This window comes from Cryptotermes secundus, unplaced genomic scaffold, assembly GCF_002891405.2.
Source record: "Cryptotermes secundus unplaced genomic scaffold, Csec_1.0 scaffold654, whole genome shotgun sequence".
Classification (NCBI taxonomy): domain Eukaryota; kingdom Metazoa; phylum Arthropoda; class Insecta; order Blattodea; family Kalotermitidae; genus Cryptotermes; species Cryptotermes secundus.
In genome coordinates, this window is record NW_019727402.1 from 1147895 (window position 1) to 1171806 (window position 23912).

General features: G+C 35.0%; 1 protein-coding gene across 21 annotated transcripts in view; it reads left to right on the forward strand.

Moving 5' to 3' along the window:
- LOC111864711 (sodium channel protein para) overlaps positions 1-23912 on the forward strand; it is a 289515-nt gene that overhangs the window by 194215 nt on the left and 71388 nt on the right. For 11 of the 21 annotated variants that reach the window (XM_033751556.1, XM_033751558.1, XM_033751557.1 and 8 more), the window contains 10 exons: positions 1002-1093; positions 2302-2514; positions 4649-4712; positions 5091-5235; positions 6147-6311; positions 6838-7107; positions 15605-15757; positions 16810-17079; positions 17350-17449; positions 19804-19872. In XM_033751556.1, coding sequence (XP_033607447.1) covers positions 1002-1093; positions 2302-2514; positions 4649-4712; positions 5091-5235; positions 6147-6311; positions 6838-7107; positions 15605-15757; positions 16810-17079; positions 17350-17449; positions 19804-19872 — 1541 coding nt within the window. Of the gene's footprint in view, positions 1-1001; positions 1094-2301; positions 2515-4648; positions 4713-5090; positions 5236-6146; positions 6312-6837; positions 7108-13329; positions 13411-15604; positions 15758-16809; positions 17080-17349; positions 17450-19803; positions 19873-23912 lie in introns of all 21 variants that reach the window. The other 10 variants (XM_033751552.1, XM_033751551.1, XM_033751554.1 and 7 more) reach the window with 1 other exon arrangement.

Sequence of the window (23912 nt, forward strand, 5' to 3'; positions counted from 1 at the left end):
TTTTCTAGATTTCAGAATGAAAACAAATGTGACATTACTTGTCAGTAAATGGATACAGAAAACAAGAATTTAGCAGACAAATTCTTCTCAGTTATTTAAATGATTTCTCTTTGTACAGTTTTGCTTAATAATGTAGTTTCTAAAATTTATATGTTAAGAAACATATCTATCATAAATTGGAAAGAATTAAGCCTTACAGTTGCCAAATATTTTCAGAATACTTTAATGTACAACTGGAAAGGATAGGAAAGTAAACGAGAATTAAGGAAAACTGTAAATGTATGCTACTGAATAACAGAATAGTGTAAAGACATGACATGGACTTTGATCTGTGATATGGACCCTAAATACTGGTGCATGGAAGTAATTACCAGTGTTAAATTGAAATATGTCTAAAGTGGGAAAATGTTTGGGCCTCTGGAATACTGTTACATGTAAAGGAACAGAATTTTCAGTTTTGTGATACATAGTTTCAGGCCAAATTTAGGGAATATACATCTTTTCCTGAAACTCACCTTATGTTTCCATGTGTTAGTGAGACTTAAAAATGGGAGGTCAAGTAAAAATGGACACTGAAATATGTCATACAGAATATGAGAAAAACGAATTGCTGCTTTGTTTTCCCTTAGATCCAAAGATTATATGCTAGTAAGACTGAATCACAAGCAAAAACTAGCCATAATGTTAAAATTTTTCTGTATGGAGAAATTTATGAACAATGATAGTTATATATTTGTCCCTTCATTCAGATATGCATGATCAATGTTTTTGTTATATGTAATTGTTTCTCCTTTAGATATGTATAAAAATATCATTAATCGGTTTCAGATATTTTCTGTATTTAAAGATGTCTTGAGCAATAGCTAACAATTAGAGCCATGCATTTTGTATATCTTATGAAACTTTCATTTACAGGTTTGTGAAATCAATTTATTTTATCAATAATTGATTACTAGTATTTAATAATTTGTATTAATGATCTTTATGATCCTTATTTACAGTTATGTAACCATGGGAATAGATCTAGGAAACCTGGCCGCCTTGCGAACGTTCAGGGTGCTCCGAGCTTTGAAGACTGTTGCTATTGTTCCAGGTGAGATTAAGATGCAGTGATTGAAGCATCCAACAGTTTTATTACACCCGTGTATTGCAGATACTCTAAAGGGTCATTATTGAAGATTTCCTTATGTTCAGATAATGTCAGTCTCACATATCTTAAGCACTGGATGCACTGGAGCAGATGAAACAGTGTGATATGATGGCACACAGTCTGCCAAACAGGATCAGTGAGCTGTCATTCAATTCCTTGGTGTCAAGGGTTATCAAAAAACTGAATTTTATGGGAGAATGCCTGCTGTGTATGGAAATATTTGTGTCTCCAAGGCAGTAAACATGGAGTGGTGTTTGAAGTGATGATGCACATTTTGGTCAGATTCACATCATTCCAGCATATGAAAATGTTGGTGCAGATATCAGAGGATTCATGCACTAGCAGCACGATTCAATATGAGTATCCATAATGTGCACACAATCATGTGACACCTGGGATATCACCCAGTTGAGTCCATGAATGCTCACATAGGGTTACAAGCAACAGCATATGACCCCATCATTGGAGTATTTGTGATGCTACCAGGCAGAGGACAGTGTGGTTTTGCAATGGACTGTGGAGTCACAACTTTCAACCTATGATAAAAGAAGAGAGCATTGGAGAGATCCATCCCATCAGGCCTCAGCATTCTGTGGGGAAGGTCATGCTGACTTTTCATCAATGTCAGTGGACCACCAATGCTGGCATTAAGGTGCCTGATGTATGCAGCACTACTGTGGAACACTTCAAGACTTCCATACCTACACCAAGAGAAAAATCCTGGTGTTCTCATGAGAAGCGTCAGTTTTCTGTACAAGAATGTCCTTCACCATGTTTTCTACACTAACCAGGACACCCTGAGCTCCATGCAGTGGAGACATAGAACATCCCCCATATAATTTGTACCAGTCATAGTATGGCTATATATGTAAATGACTTCCTCAAGATGTAGTCAAAGCGCCAAGGATTAAGATCAGATGAAGATATTGAAATGACAGTTGTGCAGTGGTTTGAGTAGCTGTTATATTTGAAAGGGAAAAATTGGCTGAATCTAATTTTCCCACACTAAAAGAGAGATACTCAATGCTGTGCGCCCTCTGTAGTTGAAACTGTAGGTTTAATTAACCTAAGAACCTTGAAACAGATAGACATTCATTTCAGTTAGAAATATGACATTGTGATGAACATGGAACTATTTTACTTCTTTTTAGGTTTGAAGACCATTGTTGGTGCTGTGATTGAATCTGTGAAGAACCTGCGTGATGTGATAATCCTCACGATGTTCTCACTCTCCGTGTTTGCCTTAATGGGGCTCCAGATTTACATGGGTGTCCTCACGCAGAAATGTGTCAAGAACTTCCCTACAGATGGCTCATGGGGGAACTTGACAGATGAAAATTGGTTCAATTTTTGCAGTAACGACTGTAAGTTTAATTGTTAATTGTAACTGATCCGACTCTATTTGAGCTACAAGCTCTGTCTAAGAGATCTCAATAAAAGTATTAGAAATAGCAGAGAATATGTTTACTCAAGTGCACTCCCATAACAGTGATATTCACTGCCCATTGAGATGTATTTAATATACATTATATTTTTATAATTGACTTTATTCCAAAGAAATATTTTTATTGTAAATAATTAATTTAAAATCAGAATTAACTTGGTATTAGTCGCAGCAGTTGGGATTAAATCCAGGTGAATTCTTATTTAGTAGTCATGGAACCAGGGGTTTACAGTCCATTTGATTGCGCAGCCTTTCCCCCCCCCCCAAATGTAGTGACTCCTGGACAGAAAAGTAGCTGACTGAGCTGAATGGTGTTTCCAACATTTTTTTAATCAAGAGTTTGTGTTCTACTGTGTGACAAAACTGCAGCCAAAACTGTTGTTTGTTTTTGTTCTGAATGTAAATAATTTTTTCAGACATAATTTCACACAATACAACACTTTGCCATTATTTACTCTCCTTTCGCAATGCATAAGAGATATCTTTGTGACCTACCTGGGGATTGTGATGCACAGGTTGAAATTGAGACTGTTAGTGAGTGCTTTTATCTTGCAGAGTCAACTTTGATTACATTAATACCAATTACCATAAACTTCTGATATAACTTAGTATCAGTAGTTCCACAGTCTCACGTGTAACACTATGTTCTATAAAACATTAAAAGCTGTACAGAACTATTAGGCGTATTTTGGACTCTATCCATCATCTTGGAACAAGACTCATCACCTGTGACAGTTTGGGCTAGCATATCGTGTCCTTCACTGTGGTAGTGATTGAGATGCTGTTGTGGGGCTCTCTTGTCATCGATGTGCGTAGTCTTGTCGCTACTCCTATGACAACCCACTTCTTCGGAACAGTTTGTTGGCCCTGAAAAGGACCGTGGCTGCTGAGATGATTGACCGGTGAGGTAGCGCGGCGCGCGCCGGTAAGGAGGAAGGCTAGTGAATGGCGAGTGGCCTGGCCGCAGTGCGGCCGTGGCTGGAGGTTGCTTGGTTGCCGTGCGGCAGCGTGAGTTGGAGGTTGCTTGATCGCTGCGCGGCAAATGGCGGAGGTTGCTGCTGGTGGTGAAAGGCTAGTCGAGCGCGGTCGTAGGAGCCATGAGGCAGTGGCTACGCCAGATGCCTAGTGAGTCGAACCGTAACACGACCACCGGCGAGTCCAGGCGCTGTGCCCCAGTGAGTCGGGTGTGAGAGCGCTGGAGGGCCGAGGCAGTCGTGCCCGGCGCAGCCTGCCGACGTCTCCGAAGACCGAGCGCTGGCGACGAAGCCTGCTGGTTGAAGCTGCTTGATGTGAAACTGCTGAACTGAATCGATGAACTGAATTGAACTGAATACTCGACTCTGGAGTCGCTCCTTTTTATACGCTGGTCGGTGGGGCGGAGCCAAACTCGAAAGTGAGGAGCAAGAATTGATTGGCTAGCGCGCGTAATGGTGTAGACGCGGGCTAGCGCCGAGCGTAGTATAAATGCGATCGTTTGAAGCAATCTGATTGGTTAGCGCGCGTGATGGTGAAAAGTGATGTGAAGAGCGAGCGTTGCAGAAATGCGTGATAATGTGGGATGTTCCCACATTGTAATGCCAGACCCATTCTTTGCATTTTGTGTTGTGGGGTCAGCATGCATGGCACCCATCATGCACAGACTTTCTGAAAACCTAACCTGTCATGCATTGTGAGGTAGGCCATGCCACGTGAACAACCAGTAGCAGTGGCTATAGTGTCTATAGTTACCCTTCTGTAGGCAAGTCATTGCCTGGTTCTGACAGCAGCCCAAAGAATTTTATCCTGCTTGTTTTCAGGGGCTTGTGAAACGATGGTACAAGTGCCTCAATGTACAGGGAGATTATGTTGAGAAATAAAAGCATTTTTCAAATCCGTACTCTTATTTGTTTAAGTTCTATATTCATTTGTAACTTACTTAATGACTTACCTACGTATTTTCAAAGGTATATTTGCAGAAGCTTATCACATGATGAAATGACTGAATTTCTGGCTGAATTTGAATATTTTAAGGCATTATTTTGGAAAATAAAATGTATTACATTTGACTTTTACAGCTCACTGGTATATTCCAGAGGGTAGTCTGGATCATCCCTTGTGTGGAAATTCATCAGGAGCTGGGTAAGTTTGTTGCTTAAGTTTGACAGTTAAGTGTCATTGAAGTTGTCTCTTCATGTAATAACTTCACAACTGAAGAATAAATGTTTGTAATATCTGATACTGAGGTTCTTTACTGAATTTTGTTAACATATTCCAGTTATAATTAAAATCAAACTTTACGTGATATCCTACATGTGTTTCTGCAACATGCTAAATGTTTATTGAAATTAAAATTATTTTGCATAATAGTTGTAGAGAGAAATGAATAATTTTGTGTCCAATACATTTTTTCTATACATTTTGTGGTCCTCAAAAAAAAAATTGTTTTTAAAATCTAGGGGCAATAACAAGTTGAAAATGCCAGTATTGTTACGCTGTTTGTATGTTTTCTTTTCACAGTACGTGTCTACCTGGTTATACATGCCTGCAAGGTTTTGGTGGTAATCCCAACTATGGTTACACCAGTTTTGACACCTTTGGTTGGGCTTTCCTGTCAGCCTTCAGACTGATGACACAGGATTACTGGGAGAACCTTTACCAACTGGTAAGATAACTGAGTGCTTATTATTAGTATTATTCTGGATATCTTTAGCTCCTCACAAATACAAATTTGGAGCATTGCCACTACAGCAACCTAGTCAATGGTACTAGTTTTGCTCCCACCTCAGACGTTCACTTGATTGCTGTGTTGATATTACTGATTCTAGGAAATTAGAAAATGCAAAGTAAGGTGACCACTAATAACATAATATTCACACCAAGTTTCATGAAATTTTGTTTATTGATTTAAAAACAAAAACGTTAAGAGAGACAAATGTGTGTAAGGACACACAGATATGAAGATACCATAAGACTAAATTTCTTTGTAAATCAAGGAAGCTGTGATAAAAATTTATCAGCTTCATGCATCAAATGTGGCTTTAATTTCTGTGTATGTTAGGGTGGTGGTGATAATGTTTTTATACTAGTTTCCTTTCTTACTTCCAGTATTCTTAAAGAAACCTACAGAGTATGTAAAATATTTTTGAGGGTGTATTATCATGAGATAATGACATAGTTCACCATTAGAAAGCTTATAGATTACATTTTTGACATATGGTGCGGAACAAAGTTGCTATACCAGAGATCTTACTGAAAACATAGGACTTTCCTTCCTTAAGGTTGGGCGCTCAAAGTCTGATGTAATGTGTACATGCATTTCACTCTGAAGAAGATGAAATGGGTTCATATATTTGGTCTCAAATTTTTGTTTCATGAGCAATAATATAATTTATTTTTAATTATGCATATCAAACGTTTGTATATTTAAATGTGAAAAAAATTATCCAGATTTTAAAAACAGTTTTTGCATAAAGTAAGAAAACCTTATCTCTAGAATTCCCTGTTGGCATATGCATGACATGTATTGAATCCAAATGGAAATTGAAGTAAGATTTTTTACCGTTATGTCCATAGGTACTGAGGTCTGCAGGTCCATGGCACATGTTGTTTTTCATTGTGATCATCTTTTTGGGCTCATTCTATCTCGTGAACTTGATTTTGGCCATTGTCGCCATGTCGTATGATGAGTTGCAGAAGAAGGCTGAGGAGGAAGAGGAAGCTGAAGAGAAAGCTTTAAGGGTAAGCGTTACTTCTGTATTATCCACTGTAAGAAAACAAAAATTGTTTCCACTGGTTCTTGTTAAATTCAATTAAAAAAAAAATTGAATTCGCCTAGTGGGGGGTGGAGTGCAACTGGGTCCACTTGGCACGACGGCCAGTCATTGGCCAATTGTAGCCTGCCCCGGGTGATTATGGTGATGGAGAATTTGGTGGAATGAAGATTGGCAGGGGAAACCGAAGTACTTGGAGAAAACTGCCCCAGCACCACTTTGTCCATCACAAATCCCTTTTGATGAGACCCAGGATTGAACCTGGGCCGTCGCGGTGGGAAGCCAGCGACTAACCACTTGAGCGGTCTTTATTGTTAAATTACTTCATAAGTGTAATATTGCAATACATTTGAGGCTATGTACCTAATTGACATGTTCTATGTCAGTAGTTTGAGCAAAAGGATGGAATAAAGCAAATTAAAATAAAGGAAAAGTAAATTGTCAGATAACAGTTCTCATAATGTTTTATGTACATCACTTGTGAAATGCTGCAGGAAGCTGAAGCAGCAGCTATTGCAAAAGAGGCCAAAAGAGCAAAACAGGCTGATAAATTAGCACAGGCAGCTCAGCAGTCATCAGAAGTAGTGAAGTCTCCTTCAGGGTGCTCATGCCTTAGTTATGAACTGTTTGTGGGACAGCCTAAAGGCAATGATGATAACAAGAGAGAAAATATGAGCATTCGAAGTGAAGGTGGGGACTCGATAAGTGAGCACAGAGGGAGGATTGCTGGAGCCAATGGGAGCATGGTCCGCAAGGTGAGTGCGGTAAGTATCAGCAATATCACTCTTTCTATATTTTTTGTTCTGTATTGTAGTTAGTGAGTGCATGAATTATAATGTATCTATATATATATGGGAAAGTTGTTAAAAATGAAAACAGTTTGGTAAGATAAATACTCATATATATGTGAATGATGAAATTGAAACATCTGCCAGAAAAAGTGTGCATAGGATAGAGACAGAGCTTGTCAATTTTAGAAAAATTATGATCTATTGTGATGTAATATTGTGTAGTTTTGTAGATAAGTACCAGTGTTTAGGAGGAAGCTACTGCTGCCATCTCTATTTGGAAGATGGAGACAACAGACTCCTCCCAAATGTTGGTACCTCTCTGCTAAACTACAAAATGCCACATCCCAGAACCACACCTCTGCCCTTGTTTCCTCACTAAGGAGTGGGATGTGACAGAATGTATTTTCTTAGGTAGGGTGTCAGTACTAATGTTTCAGAGGAACATGTTGCCTCCATCTTCAAAGCAGAAATAGGAACAGTGCCATGAAAATGGCTTTTCAAGGTTTTCCCAGGTAGCTTACTCTTCTATCCTGAAGATAGAAGCAACAGGTTCCCCTGAAACATTGGTACCTACTCTCTGTCTATGCTAATGCATGGTGTCACATCCCATAAGACCATAATTAAAAATATTTGTGTTCTGTATAAAAACAGTAATAAAATGAGATTTGAAATAACAGCATGTGCGGGACATAGTGCTGTAGAGATTTGCTGATGTTGTGGAGAACTACATAGAGTCACCAATAATGACACTGAGAGTACCATGTAATTAGTCATAGTAACTTTCCTGTTTTTGTTTTGTTACTTATGCACAGGGATTATTATTTTCTCACTCTCAACAATGTGTCAGAATGGCATTCCCCCCCCCCCCACAATAAATTCATAAGTAAGACATTAAAGATATTAACATCTGCTACACAGAAATGACAAAGTTCTGCAATCCAACTATGGTGGAGGCTGTCACACATGAAATTTATCATAAACATTATTTATTCTTCTGTCAGATGTTTCCTTCTTTCTTCCTTTAAAAGATGGAAACTGGATTTTGTTTCACAAATTAAAAATTTTTACTAACTTAAGTTTCATGTTTTTGTGTAGGCAGCCAAATGGCAAATTAAAATTATTTCAAATTTTTCTCAACATTTGACATTTGGCTGCATAAAGAGATGCGTAAAATGCTTATTAAGTATGTATAACAGAGTATAACATAACATGTATGAGATGGTTCCAAATAAATTGCCTATATATTTTTGATATTCACTCTTCATTTTAAAACGCTTTGTGAAAATATTATAGCCCTAGCAATGCAGACATTAAGATTATACTTGGGATGTTCTGTCTTCCATCTACTGTTGTTACATATTGATATATATAAGGTGTCATATGTTCTGTGTTCTTGCTTATGGATGTTTATTATTTAGTTCCAGTTCAATTTGTAGTTTTTGTTTATTTATCTGAATTGCATATAGGCTTCGGCTTTTGATTGTGTTGTGTTCTTTCCTCAGTGAATGGATTTAAATTGGTGCAGCTATGTTAAAGCAAAATTCTCCTTGGAAATTTGTTTCTATTTGGTGTGAAAAATTTGCTGTAATTATGGGCAGGATACTGGGATTCAGATTCAAGCATCAGAATCTCAATATTGAATTATAAAGAAGCAGTCTTTGTTTGAAAACTAAGTAGATTGGTTGAAATCTGATATTGTCATATTTATGAAAATATTTTCAACCTATATTTAAAATAATTACTTCATAATTAGATGCTTGATTATTTTAGGACATTATAATTCAGTAATTTATTTATAAGTGTGATGGCAGAGATATTTAGGTAAATATATATATTTACATGTTGCTCTCTGCAGATCTCTGCACCATGGGAAAGAGATACATAATGTCACTTCTCATTTCAAAATTAAAGTTAAGTAATATATTTGAAATGAACCTTCTTCATTCCAACTTCTCGGTCTATCTCAATTCAATTTACAAGTATAATGTAAAGTTTAGTGCAGATTTTTTTAAGAATGAAATCCCAGCTCCTTCAGTACATTTATTAACATATCTGATCATAGTTACATTTATGAAGAAAATGTTTTGCAACCAATTTGTATTTCTTAATCCTTGGAACAGAAATTCAATTCTAAAACATATTGTGTGTTGATTAATGCTGTATATTATGTAACCCTATAATTCAATATAATTTCTAATTTTGTTTCCTGTAATCCCAATGGAGCATGTTTTATATGTCGTATCGTAAGTGCAGACATAGATGTGTAATTCATATCCAGTGCTTTTTTTCCTAAAAAGATATTTTTGCTGCTACTGTAATTAAAAAAATTAAAACAGAAAAAGAAGCATTGAAATATACAATGTGATGACATATTTTTGAATTCTAATTTTGATGAGTTTGCTGGTGCACATCAATTATTGCTGGTTTATATAGCAGCATGTGCGAATTGAGAAGAAGCACTGTTTATATCTATGTGTAAAATATGAGGTAGCTTGAAATTCCAATATTATTAATATACATATATATAGCTTCTTCTTTTCTATACTGTGCAGTTTTGGCAGCTGAGGTGTGTAGAATGGTGCATATGCTAATGTGACCAGACGTCAGCATGGATGTAATATTTCGTCAAAATTATACTCTTCCTAGGTTGGTCTCAAACAATTTTGAGTGTCTGTACTTTCACTAGAAACAATCTAGAGATAATCATATCAGCAGTGTTCCATTTAGAAATCAAGGTTTCCAGGTTTATTGATCTAAATATTGGGGTACTTGAAGAACTAGTAGTTCATATTTGTAGCAGATCCTAGGCATGCAAAACACATTGGTGTTATGCTAATAAATGGCTAACCTTCATTTGCTTAGAAGTATCCACTATTTATAATATTTAATTAAAAATGTGTTTATTTATAGGTGTTTACCACGCAGTTTTCAAATCAGGATTTTGGATGTCCAAAGTGACTTGAAAACTAGGCCAGAAAAATTTCCTTATGGCCTAATGTACTTAAAAGAGCATTATGATTATACTTAAATATATGCTTGATATACTTAAAGGAATAAGTGATTGTTTAATATCAATGCTGTATGTTCATTTTCTAGAGCATTTGTACCTGATATTACAACTTAAGGATCGTACCCAGATAAAGAGTAAATTGCATGTAGTAATATGAGGATTGCCATATGTGGTGAATTTATTTAATTGAACCAATTTCTGGCACTTGTTAACAATTGATTTCAAATTATGTAAATGATCAGAAGTAATTCTCATTATTATTGGTACGGTTTTATCAGGAATAATCATGGACTGTTAAATCAGTAGAAACTTTCTCTGATTTTGAGAAACACTCTCTGTAAATCTACATAAACAGATATAAAGAAATAATTGCCAAAAAAAAATTGTGCTTTGTTGGTATGACTCATACATATTGGTAGTGAAAGGGGTAGTGAAAGTGAAGAAAATTAACAGTGTTTCATGGGATTAGGTACGGATATACATTTCGTTACAGTTTGATTAATCAAAATTTCAGACAAGTACAACAGTATTTATACATGTAGTGCATACAATGGAAGAATCGCTTGCAGGGCAAATTGTATAAAATGAAGGGTAAGTTTTTGATTTCCTACATTAAAATAAAAACATTTATTTCAAATAGCTGATTTTGTATAGTTTATACTTATTCTTTCAGAATTGTCTGAGACCAACTTCAGTATGAAGTACATAGCTACAGATGCAGAACTGGAGCATTTCAGCCACAGTTATTCCTGTCCACCAAAATTATTTGCATAGAAATTTTGCTTGCATCATTTAATTTTACCAAGAATACTGGCAAATTTTGTACCTGTTATTGCTTTTTTGCTACCTAAACCTTTACACTGGCTTCTTTTATTTGTTTTCCATCTATGTTGTTGTTATTTGTTTGTAATGAATGATCCACATTCACTTAAATTATTGGTCATTATTGTTACAACTACACAAAAGTAAACTTTTACATGGTGTCCTTAATGCTACCAATCTTGATCCTGATCCTGTTATGAGAAATACAAAAATGGATTCTTGATTATCATTCTCAGCTTATCTTACTATGTTTCTCTTTTGGTAAGACTTATGTGACATTGAATGGAGTTACACATTTTTACAACCAGTTTCGTAAAAGTGCTGCACAGAGAAACAATACTGACATCAATGTCAGATTGAATACAAAGTAAAAAATTTTCAAATATGTACTAGTATAAGATAAAAGCAAATATGTTCGTTTAAAAGAGCTATTTATTCATATCTTAGTTATTGATTTATCATCATGTTGAAATAATACTACCTTCTGGGTTGTAATGCTGTGTATTCTGGCAGGAGTTTATTGGTTTTCAGAAGAAATACAGTCTCTCTCCATCTTCAGGGCTAATAAGTAAACCAAGCAAGTAGGTAATAAGAATCAGGCGGCAAGAAATGCATGCTTCTTGCTGATTATTTTCTTGGCTTACCCTTTGACCTTTTAAGATGGAGGCAGTATGTTCTACTGAAATATGGTGAACTTCTACCAGAGTCAGCGGTGTTACATTGTAGGAGATTGTAATCTTCATAGTCATTAATCTGAGAACCTTAAATCCAACAAATAGAACTTCTGTTTGTACTGAAGCTTGTCATCAAAGATTTCTTTTAAACATTTTCTTACATAATTATGATTTTATGTAGGTACATGCAAATAATGGAGAAGTTCATGGAGGTAGGCCTAGGCCCACTGGGGCTGTAATGCCAAGGAAAACAAAAGAAAAAACATGCAAATAATATTGAATGCTGTCATCAAAACACATTCTTTCTTCACAGTATTGTGGCCTGCTAGTGCTGACTTAGGGTATAGATGCTGTAATTATGTGAGTGGTGTTATTTTCAGATTCAGAGCAGACATCATTTGGTAGAGTAGTCACATGAAAAAGCTGATTTATTTCTTTTTATAAGCCAACCCTGGTGATTAAAATACATAATTTCTCAGTTTCTTTTATTCTCATTGACATAAATTATAAAAAGCTTTAGTGTTCATAGAGGATGAAGTATATTATGTTCTTTGTGTGGCATAATAGTAAAATTTGCTCTTAATATGGTACTAATAAAAAGCTAAAGAATATAAACAGAAAGCAAAATTAAAAAATGCTCAACTAAGGAGAATATCGAAAACAATCTTGGTCATTTCATTTTCATTTTACTGCAGTGATTGAAGATACATATCTTACTCATATTACATCACCATCATCAATGCTATAGAAGAAGATACTGGAAGCATCATAGAGTAAACCATAAAATATATCGCCAGTATAGCTGATGTCATATCATCTTTTTCAGTCTGTCTTGTTTTATTATAAAGCATTTTATTTGAAATATTTCTATTGCATACATCATTTTTATCATATTATTTCTCATCTCAAATAACATCATCTTACATCATATTCTGTCACACCTTATACTGTGTCTCTTATCCCATAGTTTTCAGTCTCTCCACTTTTAATTTCATCTCATTATCTGTATTTTCTTAGAAAAGTACAGATATTAGAATAATAAGAGACTATTTTTAAACAATAAATAGAGATGGCTCTTGACATTCAGAAACAATACTGTAACTGCAGATTCTATTTAAGATATGAACGTGTGTTTTATCTGTAGTCCTGGCTTTTCTCTAACAGTAAATAAAACCACATTACTCATATTTTTGTCTTCCAGTTTATAATGGTAAGAGTGTGTAAAACCGTTTCAGAGGAACCTACTAACCCTCTCCTCAAGGTTCTGAAAATGGAGGCAGTATTCTCCCCCAGATATTTAATTTACATGCTAGACTGAATGATGTCATAACCGGAAGACTACAATATGAATCTTTGATGTTGTCAAGACTTCAAATTTTTATGTTAAAGAAATCCTCAAGAGCACCAAAAAGGAACCTTACCAACTTCACAGCATGTTATTTGTCACCCTTGGATGGAATTTTCTATTATTTTAGTTTGTACCGTTATCATTTATTATTTTGGCACTTTTTTAAGGGTTGAAGTATTCTTTTATTCACTGCACAGGCATGAAGCAACTCTTGTTACAGTGAAAGCCATTTTAAGAGCACTTTATGTTTGGTATTTAAAATATTTATTTACAAGAATATTTTAGGGGAAAAGAGTGTGTGAATATATTTTGGTAGGAGATTTTTCTCTTTTTTTCTTAAGGTTCCTCACTGTCAGTACAGAGATTCAAATACTGCAACTAAAAGCCAGTTTACTTTTACATACCCGGAAAGCCTCGTGAAGGTATGTCAATTCTGCAGTCTGTAACATGATTCATCCCATGCTGTGAAGAGCAGTCACACAAGCATTTGCACCATAAAATTTCACATCAGATGAGTGTCCCACAATTAGATTGCTTATTTGTACAGCCAACTATGCAAGTAAGGTAGTAATATCTAACATTAAGTACATTTGTGGGGCTAGAAACATATGTTCTCTGTTCCATCTTATTTTTCATAAACCTAGTTTTATTGAGAAGTACTGGGTTTTTGGACTTTGTCCAATGTCCGGTATTCTAGAAACTAGAAAAAACAACGTTTTGGAAGCTGGATCTGTTTTCATCCTCAGGTGAGGGGGGAGAAAGTCCAAAAACCCAGTACTTCTCAATTCTGTGTATTATACACCATTGTCAGAACCCTTTACAATCTAAGTTTTATTGACTCTCTTTGTGGCGTTGAATCTAAATAATTAGTTGCTTAAGACCTCTTTCCTTAGAAAACTGGTTTGCTGTCCCAGCAATTGGCTATATAATTTTATTATTTATTTTTCCATGATTTGAATTTTCTTCATGATAATATGTAATAGCAACAAACGTGTTTTAAATACAAGGATGTGTTCAATTTGACTACATTTATGCCTACACTCAGGCAATGTGCAAGTAAAATAATGTTTCTGAAAAGCGTGTGAAAAATAAATGTAATTTTATTAATCAAATCTTACGATTTAGTTACATTCTGAAGATATGAAAGCATTCCTGTGCATCACACTTCTCAGAAGTCAGAAGTTCTTCAGTATCTGATACATTGACATTTCAGTTTTTATTTTCATTTTTTTCGTTATAGCACACAAATACATTTTTAAGAAAAAAAAAGCATAATATAAAAATAAATTGAAATATCTTCTCCTGATGATGGAGGCTGATCCCATCTCTGAAATATAGTAATTATAGCATTTTTTCCTTTAAATCAGGCAACAGATAATCTGTAATAAAAGATTAATTTGTTCTGACCCGTGATTTACTGGGTTTATTGGCCAAAGAATTAAAGATCAAGTGCAATCTCTCAGTCCCCATGGATTCACAATATGATCTTTGTTTCTTATTCCTCCCTGTTCATTTATAATATGTTAGTCCCTTATACTTATCTTGCAGCTCATCTTCAGTTCACTGCTCGTGTTTTCTTTATAAGATGTATCTAGAAATAACCTTGCAGTCCTGATAGGTGCCATGTGTCTGATGTTGACTGTCCTTCCAATCATCTCTTTTTATGAGCCATTCATTGATTAACTGAATATTTCACACATGCTTCTTCTCATCATTGCACATATGTCCTCTTCTGGTTTTCTTTAATACTTTTAATTATTCTTATTTCATTTATTTCTTTTCATTTTATTATGTTTAGTTAATTTCAGATAGCTACATAAGCTTTCCCCTTAACTGGAATGTGTTTATTGTCTCATATATTATTGCCTATATTATGGCAACATCATTTTTATGTGAAATTTAGTTTTCAATACGAAATACCAATATAAAAAGAAAATAAGAGAATTGTCATTTACCAGTTCAAAAAAATGGTGTACTTAACCTCGACAGTGTAGAGAATGGTGCTTTTTAACCTGTTTACTATTAGTTTTGGAACATGTTGGTTATTATAGAGAAGTTGATGGATAGTTTACTGATTACTTACTAATTATAGTGAGCAGTTACTCAAAGAGTTATTGAGATTTCTTCTCAGTATGACTCAATAAACTGGCTTTATATATCCCTCTCTGAACTAATTTCTGGCCTATAAATATTGTATTTTTTATTTCAGAAAACTCTTAATGTATTGATAAGCCATCTGTCTTATTAACTAACTTGAGGCATTTGTCTTCTTATTGTCATATGGGAATTTAATTTTTAGAGCACAGAGATCACCTACTATTGAAGAAAATTCCTTGCTGTTGGCTGTATAAATTCACTTCCTATCATATGAAGAGTCTATAGAGAAGCTCTGCTTCCATTTTAAGAAATAGCAAAGGGGTGTTCATTTGGCCCCTGTGAGGTAATAACATTTATTAAGCAAATTTGATTGTTTATTTCACATTCACAGAATAAAGCTCCATAAGAGATTCTGGTACTAATCCAATGTATTATTACTCAGAGATTGTATTAGAAATTTCTTAATCATTTCATTTATCACCCACCTGGTGAGTGTTTGCTCTCTTCACAATATTTCAGGCAAGTCTGAGTCTGCCAGGTTCACCATTTAATTTGCGCCGAGGTTCCCGTGGCAGTCATCAGTTCACAATTAGAAATGGACGTGGGAGGTTTGTGGGTCCACCAGGTGGAGATCGAAAGCCTCTTGTTCTTTCTACATACCTCGACGCACAAGTAAGTAGTTTTATTTGTAGGTCCAGCCAACCACACTGTAGAGTATGTGGATCTGAGAAGTTGTATTGGCCTGTAATGACTTTTACAAATGAAGAGAAAGGGACCATAAAAAATCCCTTTTTAGTTTTGGTTCATTCTCTCATTTTTAATTTGTTTAACTTTGTGGGTCTTGTTTTAAAAGAGCTGGACATATTACAGCCATCATGGTGTGTCAGAATCTAGGAGCTACACATTGTTCACTTTCCAGAAATATTTTTTCTTACTTTGAAAACCTGTGAAGTCCAGTTATTGAAATCAATTTTGTATGTAAAATTCTGAGGTGGGTTCTAGCTCTAGAGTCTAGAGCTAGAACCAACCTCAGAATGGATCAGTATATTTCATACTTTTCTTAGTATCTCTGATAATTTTAGCATCCTTTCACTACTTTTTATTATTCAAGAGTGATAACACTGTATAACTTTCATCAGAACACAATTCCAGCCTTAAAATTAGAAAAAGGAGAGGGCAATAAGTTTAGTCTAGAGTCTAGACTCTCTCCTTTTTCTAATTTTAAGGCTGGAATTGTGTTCTGATGAAAGTTATGCAGTGTTATCACTCTTGAATAATATAAGGTAGTGAAAGGATGCTAAAATTATCAGAGATACTAAGAAAAGTATGAAATATACCGGTCCATTTATTACAAAACCATTGTTGCCATATGCCTAGTATTCTATAACAGAATTAGTAAACACATCATCAAGGCCGCGCCATAGCTCAAGCGGTTATTCGCTGGCTTCCCACCATGGCGGCCCGGGTTCGATCCTGGGCCTGGTCAAGTGGGATTTGTGGTGGAAAAAGAGGCACTGGGGCATGTTTTCTCTGAGTACTTTGGTTTCCCCTGCCAATCTTCATTCCACCAATTGCTCCACAATCAACCTCACCTATCATCTGGGGCTGGTACAATAGGTCAGAAGTGTCTGCAGTACAAGGGACTTAGTCCCACACCACTAGCAATAAAAAAGAAAAACATCATCAAAGCAGTGATACATAGCCTTCAATTTTCTTGTTTCCAGGAGCATCTGCCTTATGCAGATGACTCAAATGCAGTAACGCCAATGTCTGAAGAGAATGGGGCGATAGTTGTACCAGTTTATTATGCTAATCTTGGATCAAGGCATTCCTCATACACATCTCATGCATCTCGGATATCCTACACATCACATGGGGATCTCCTTGGTGCGCCTAAGACCAAGGAGAGCCAACTGAGAGGTCGGACAGGACGGAACAACCCTTCACAGATGCCTAACTCTACATCTGCTATGCCAGATGAGCATAAATACATGGTAGGAAGATATTTACATTTTGCATATCTAAAAATAGGAACTGGGATACCATAGTCGGTATAGCAACAGATATAGTACAGAGTACAGGTTTGTCATGCTGTATATCCACTGAATGGTTGTTTGGAGGAAAAAAGAAAATCAAGAAAATTAGTTTCAAAATTCATAATCAGGATTTTAACTGTGTGTTTAAGGAAGTGTATTTATATTGTATTATAGCTGTACTCACTAAAGAGAGTGTGAACTTGCAAATCACCCTTAACTTTATTGCAGGACACATCTGTTGATAGTGACAGTGGAGCAGTCAAAGCAAAACATGGAGATAACCCATTCGTTGAACAGATGCAATCAACAACTGTTGTTGATATGGATGGTAAGTTGTTAGATCCCCTGTACTGGGGGTATGGTCTGACAGCCATGATAGTATGTAAAATTGTTACCACAGTGTACAAAATATTTGTGATAAACTACTATAGTTGTGGTATTTTAGTAACATTCTTAATGTGTAATATATCCTGACACGAGAGAGTGTATAAACAATCCTTGAATCAGTGGCTCACAGCTTTAGCTTGTTGGTATCCAATTTATGATAGAATGATTTATGATCTGTATCATATAAACAAATGTGGATGTGAAACTTACATACTCCCCAAGTAATCTTTTAGTCATTAGAAAAACATCTGTGTCATCTGTGGGTAGAGTACTGCTTGACAGCTCTTTTCCCCTTTGTCAGAGTGTTAGATCTTGCCATCTTTTAAATTGTTCGGTGACATTAAAGTTTTAAATACTAATTGCTTGACAATGGTTGAGAATCATTTTGAATATGATTTGAATACAGTAATTCCATATCGGATTTTATTTGATGAAGTTTATTCATGAAATTTCATTTTTTAATTTTATTTAATGAATTTATTTACAGACAAAATGAAACCATATAACTGCATTATATACATGTAAAATAAACTTAACAAAATGTTGATAAGTTGTGTACATATAACAATGATGGCCACCTTTGTCTGCACATCATATGCAATTTCCTATATTATCTTGGCATCTGTTGATAAAATTATGAAGATATAGTGCTAGAAGTTGAAGGATCATAATAATATTGCACTATGATAATTAGAACATGGTGTCATTAATTAATATGAGAAAGATATAAGGTGTCTGCCAGATTGATATTGTGACATTATAACAGAAGAGAGCTGTTACAAGGTCATGGCATAGTAAACAACTCACCAGGATAACAATAATTTCCATGCAGCCGAGGTACAATGATTTATGTGTGTTTCGCATGGATAGCAATGTCACCCAACAATAAAAGAACCATTGGAAGTGATGTTTTCTGGTCGGTTGTGCCAAGGCTGTATAATGAGGACAAGTTGCTATTACGAGACAGTCTTGAGATGGTAGGTAGAAGAGTAGGAGGTTGGCATGAGATGGCCATCCAGCCTGTGAGGATGTGAGCCCAGGATCAGAGGAATTTCCACTGCTAGAAGATGTTACCAAACAGTGCAGTGAAGACTGTGAACGATAACATTAGTTTTTCTGCTATAGTGATTTGTAAAATGTAGTCACAAGTTGTTTAAAGAGTGCAATAAATCCTATTGCCCATCTGAAGCTCATGTATAGTCACTCCATTACGTTACAATATACTCAGCTTACTTGAAACAAAGATTGTTACAGTCAGGAATTTAATGGTCTGTTGTTTCTGCCTCAAATATAGAACTCAAAAAGTACATGTAAACAGACTATAAGTTCTTTTATTTTAATTGATACAAAACCTTTAATGTAAATACTTTTAGGATCTTCCTTTTAGGTATTTTCCTGAACATAATATTATACTGCTGAAGTGAAATTACCTTTTTGAAGAGTGTAATAACAAAAACACAAGTATTATTAACTTTTTCCTATGTTTGGCATTATTGTCACAAAAGAAATGCCAGGAAAGCAACTTGTCACTGAAAAGATACTGGAGCCCTGCCCTTCTTTACCCTGCCTTGACTATAGCCCTGCCCAATGCATGTGAAAGCCTTTCTGATTGTACTTATGAATTTTGTTTATTTGATTATAGATGTATACATGTAATAGATTACATAAGTCACACAACTAAAATAACACACACCAGTTAACTAACATAGGTAATATAAAAAAAAGACAAAACAAGAGCTTATTACAATTGTAACTAAACATAATTTAAAAAGTGCATTACTATAAAAACTTAAAATTAACATAATTTTCCCATAAATCAAAATACATTGATACAGGACTCGTCATATACATACATACACATCCTCCACTTTCCATAAACATCCATACAGGGAACAAACCCAGGATGTGGAATTAGTCATCAAAGACATACACAAAGTCACACAAGTCACACCGCGAAGATCACCCACATTAATTATCTAGCACATACAACAATACAAGGCAAAAAAAGTAAACAAACATAAGTCACAAGTAGCCACAATACAACTCTTCACATCACCCTTACCAACTATATTAAAATGTGGCGTTAAGCATTCAAATTTATGTTCCTTTGTAATTAACATACTCATTTAATGTATAAAAAGAGTTAGCATGTAAAAATCTTTTTAGGGAACGTTCAAAGGATTTCTGGTTATTAGATAATTGTTTCAGCTCTTTAGGCAGATGATTGTAGATTTTTATACCAGAATAATATGGACCCTTTTGAACTTTAGTGAACTTTGTGATATTTTTCTTCAGATGTGATGGTGCTAAATGAGATCATTGAACAGGCAGCAGGTCGTCAGAGTCGGGCCAGTGAGCAAGGAGGTAAATATTCTTAGCAAACAAGTAAATGTTTAGCTGTTGGTGTTTCTGTACAGATCACCTCTCCAAATCCTCCACTTTGTGTTTCCTTGTAGGGCCTGTAGATCCTATAATAACACCTGTTTTCTGTATGTCAGATATTTTGTGTACTCATATTCCATAGTAGATGATTGAATCTCAAATAGATAGACAGAGAAGAGAAAACAGTGGTGCTGAGGTTTTTGATAATACAGTTATATGGACATACCCGTTTTCTATGGTACATTTGATTATGTGATACTTGCTGCATTCCCTTCTTCATATGATTAGTTATGGTAGCAACTTGTTCCTTTTTAAAGGGTGTAAAATTTGGTCTTGACAATTCAATTTATGTTTTTTAATGAAATCTGGTAAGAAGTATGTTAGTGTAATGACAACCATGACATGGCACATCACAAATTTCTCAAATGACATGTGTACACTGTATCAGATATACCAAAAAGTAGCGGAAAATGTCATATAATTGTGGTCATATGTAAACATTCCAGCATCTCCTGATCTGATATACGTTTGCTCTTTGTACTCATTTTCTTGTATTCTCTGAATAATCCACGTAATAATCAAATACTTATACTTTTCCTTAATGTTGTTCACCAAATTTCACTTACATGTCTCTATAATAGGTGACAGATCTGTGCGATCTTAAATTCTTCACCACTAATGACTGGAAAAAATTTCTGGTTTGAGAAATTCTTCATGTATGAAACAGAAACAAAAATCCAGAATTCAACATCTGTGATATATCATAGAAAAAGAAAACTGAGTACATGTTCTTCCACATTCAGTATTCTCTGCTCATTGCACAGTTTTTTAACACAAAAAAATATTAATATTTGCAAAATTTATTTGTCTGAGCATAATTTCTAAAAATGTAGCATGCATAATCTTATGAAACATGTACTTTGTGCTTCTAAGTTTGAATCTACATCCTTTCAGAACATTACAATTCTTCATCTCAAAAGTCTGTTATCTGTCATTAAATTTCAGTATAGAACATAACTAAGTTTCTGGCTTTGAGACTTAAGTGTTGCATATGTGTAACACAGAGTGACTAAACACACAAATAACTCTTGCATATTACTTTTTATTCAGAGGATACTTTGTGTCCATGACTGTATATATCCAGTGTATTCATTGCTTCTTGTCCTTGACATGAAGAGAAATAATTTTGAATCCAGATATAATCTTTGTGTAGGAAGCTAGTGTTGAGGCCATAAATTCCTTCTAGTTATTCGGTATATGGACAAATTTCTCTCTTCTAGACAAATCAGAGTAATAATAAAGAGTAGATGCCCCATCCTCTGTATGTGCCTGAGTCTTCTGCAGATTATGCTTTGTGTATTTCATGAACATAAATTGTTATATTCTTGTAGCTGAAGTACATACTTCAATACATAACTTGAAAACAAAATTTATTTGAATGAAATTTTAATATAAAAGTTCTCTCTTTGCTTAATCTATGGGGAATGGAAGTGTAACTCCACAGAATAGCTAGAGATGAGAGATTAGCTTCATGCCTCAGCCACTTTTCTCCCAGGGAAATAGTCCTAGTACCCAGTGGATAAAAGGCTGTCCTCTGGACTCAATGGAGAAGAAAAAATCTCTTTTCCATGGCTAGACTCATCCAGCCTCTAATATATTTCCTATATTGACTGAGCTATCCCAAACTTAATTATATTGATTTTATTAAAATTTGCATTTTCTTTGTACATTCTTAAAAGATAATGAAATAGTTGGAAAAATAATTTAGTTTTTGTTGAAGTTATCATAAAGTGAAGCCTCATTTTTCAAATGTGGGGGTTTCTTTAAAATTCGGTGTAGTGTGAAATTTGTGTATAACTTATTGTTGGATGCTGTCATTAGAGAACTAGTTTCACTGTAGACAAAATTCTCCAGTAAGAGGCTTTATATTCATTTCAATTTATTACAAACATATGCAGGAAACAATACTCATAGTACTATATGAATTATGTAGCAGTGAGTTTCTTGATCAGACAGTTAGTACTAATAGGAAGGAAGTATTTCAGCCAGATTTTCCTCTTGTGTACCTTTATGACTTGCAGTTAGTCTCCTTTTAGATTGTATTGATGGTGAATTATCATACATACAGCATTTGATAAAAGAAAAGTAATTACCATAATTGCAACTTTCTGTTGTACATTTCCTTTGTGTATGTATATAATGTAATTTTCTGTGCTGTACTTGAACTTTGCAGTGCATCCTGATTCCTTCTTGGGGAAAGAGATTGGTTACTGATATATGCATGGCTCCTCTTGTATCTTATGCATGTTCTTGATATGCTTTTTTCTTGGTTTCCATTCTGTGGTAACCATACTTTCAAATATACCAGTGTGACTCATAATCTTTGAGACTTATATTAATAACAGAAGTAAGTATTCAACCATATGTGTGTTTAAGTATACAAGTAAGATTAAAATTAAATAAAGTGAATTTTGGAACTTGGATGTAATAGGAGTTTTGAGTTTGTGCTTAATATGTAAATTGTATTTTGTTTTTGCACTTGGAAGAATGGTGTAACATATATATTCCATACCTTATATCTTGCATTCAGTCACATATTCACATGTTGGTGGCTGCCATTATGTTAGAGACATTGAATGTTAAGTTATGATACCACTGAGATTAATATTCAAAATTTGAGGTCCATTATTTATCTGTGTAATGTACAGTTTTTCTGCAAGCAAGCTATAAAGTAATGTGTCTTATTAGTTTTCACTGCATTTGTGGACTGTTCATAGAAATGTTGGTGCACATATAAGGAATGAGGGTGGTGATAATGATGATTATGATTTTGAAGGCAGTCGTCTGCTATATATGGCATGTACAAATAGTTCCTTCCAGCTCAGTACTGCTATGATCTTTCTTCATGTCAATGGCCAACATAGTGTAAATACTTTTGAAGAAACATGAAATGAAAACAGATTAGCTAGGCAGCCAATGTAACTTTAAACACATGTCCCAGAAAATATGAAACCTAATGTAGTAAAAGTACTGTTTTATTTAATGTGACACCGCATAGTCTTGCATATCATCAGCAACATTTGGAGGAATGTGCTGCCTCCATCTTCAGGGTAGCAGGGTCCTCTGAAATGAACAGTCTATCAGTCTACACAGTGTCACATCTCAGTAGACAGTATCTTCATAGTCATGACCATGAGAAACTACAATCTCATGCAACATAGTAAGAGTCACATTTCATTGGAATAGTGTGAGACTGCATGAGCAAGCCCATGTGTATATGCAAAGAGTATAAGGGGGAAAAGTTAAAGATATCCCCATAACAGGCCTTGGAGGCCCATAGGTTATGAGACATTGAGGCTTCCACACTTTATACACAGTTGGCTCACAGATGGTGGTGAGATTGTTGCGAGCCTTACATACAGGCTACCCTTAACTTCCAGGAAGATTCCTGGTACTTATTTCTGTTAGAGGTTGAGACGACCCCATCATAGTACAGCTGGAAGGATTAAGTGAATTGAAAAATCCAGTAACCTCATCAGGAATTGAACCCGCAACCTTCTGGCTTGTGGAATAGTTCAACCAACTATGTAACAGTATGACTCAGAGATTCAAAAAGTTGTGAAGGAAATAGAAAGAAAGAAAGAAATGAACAGTGAGAGATATAAAAGGGAAAGAAATGGATGTAAACTAGGAGGTTTGAATTTTTTTGTGGGTAGACTTCAAAGTACATGTTTTAACGACCATTATTATATTTAAGTTTGCAGAATATTTTTATAGTGAGAGAAAAAACGTAATAATAGATTTGAGTTGCACTGGTTGTGTCCCAGTATCTTAATAGTGTTCTTTCTCTTTTGCTTGCTTACTTGCATTTTTAACCCACTGTAAATGCATGTGTGTGAACATTTTATTCCACTGAAACCTTCCCAAGCAGAGAGACATGATAATTGAGTTATAGTATTTTTAATGTAAATCTGTTGGCACCATTCGTATATATTGCTATAAAGACACAAGACATTTGATCT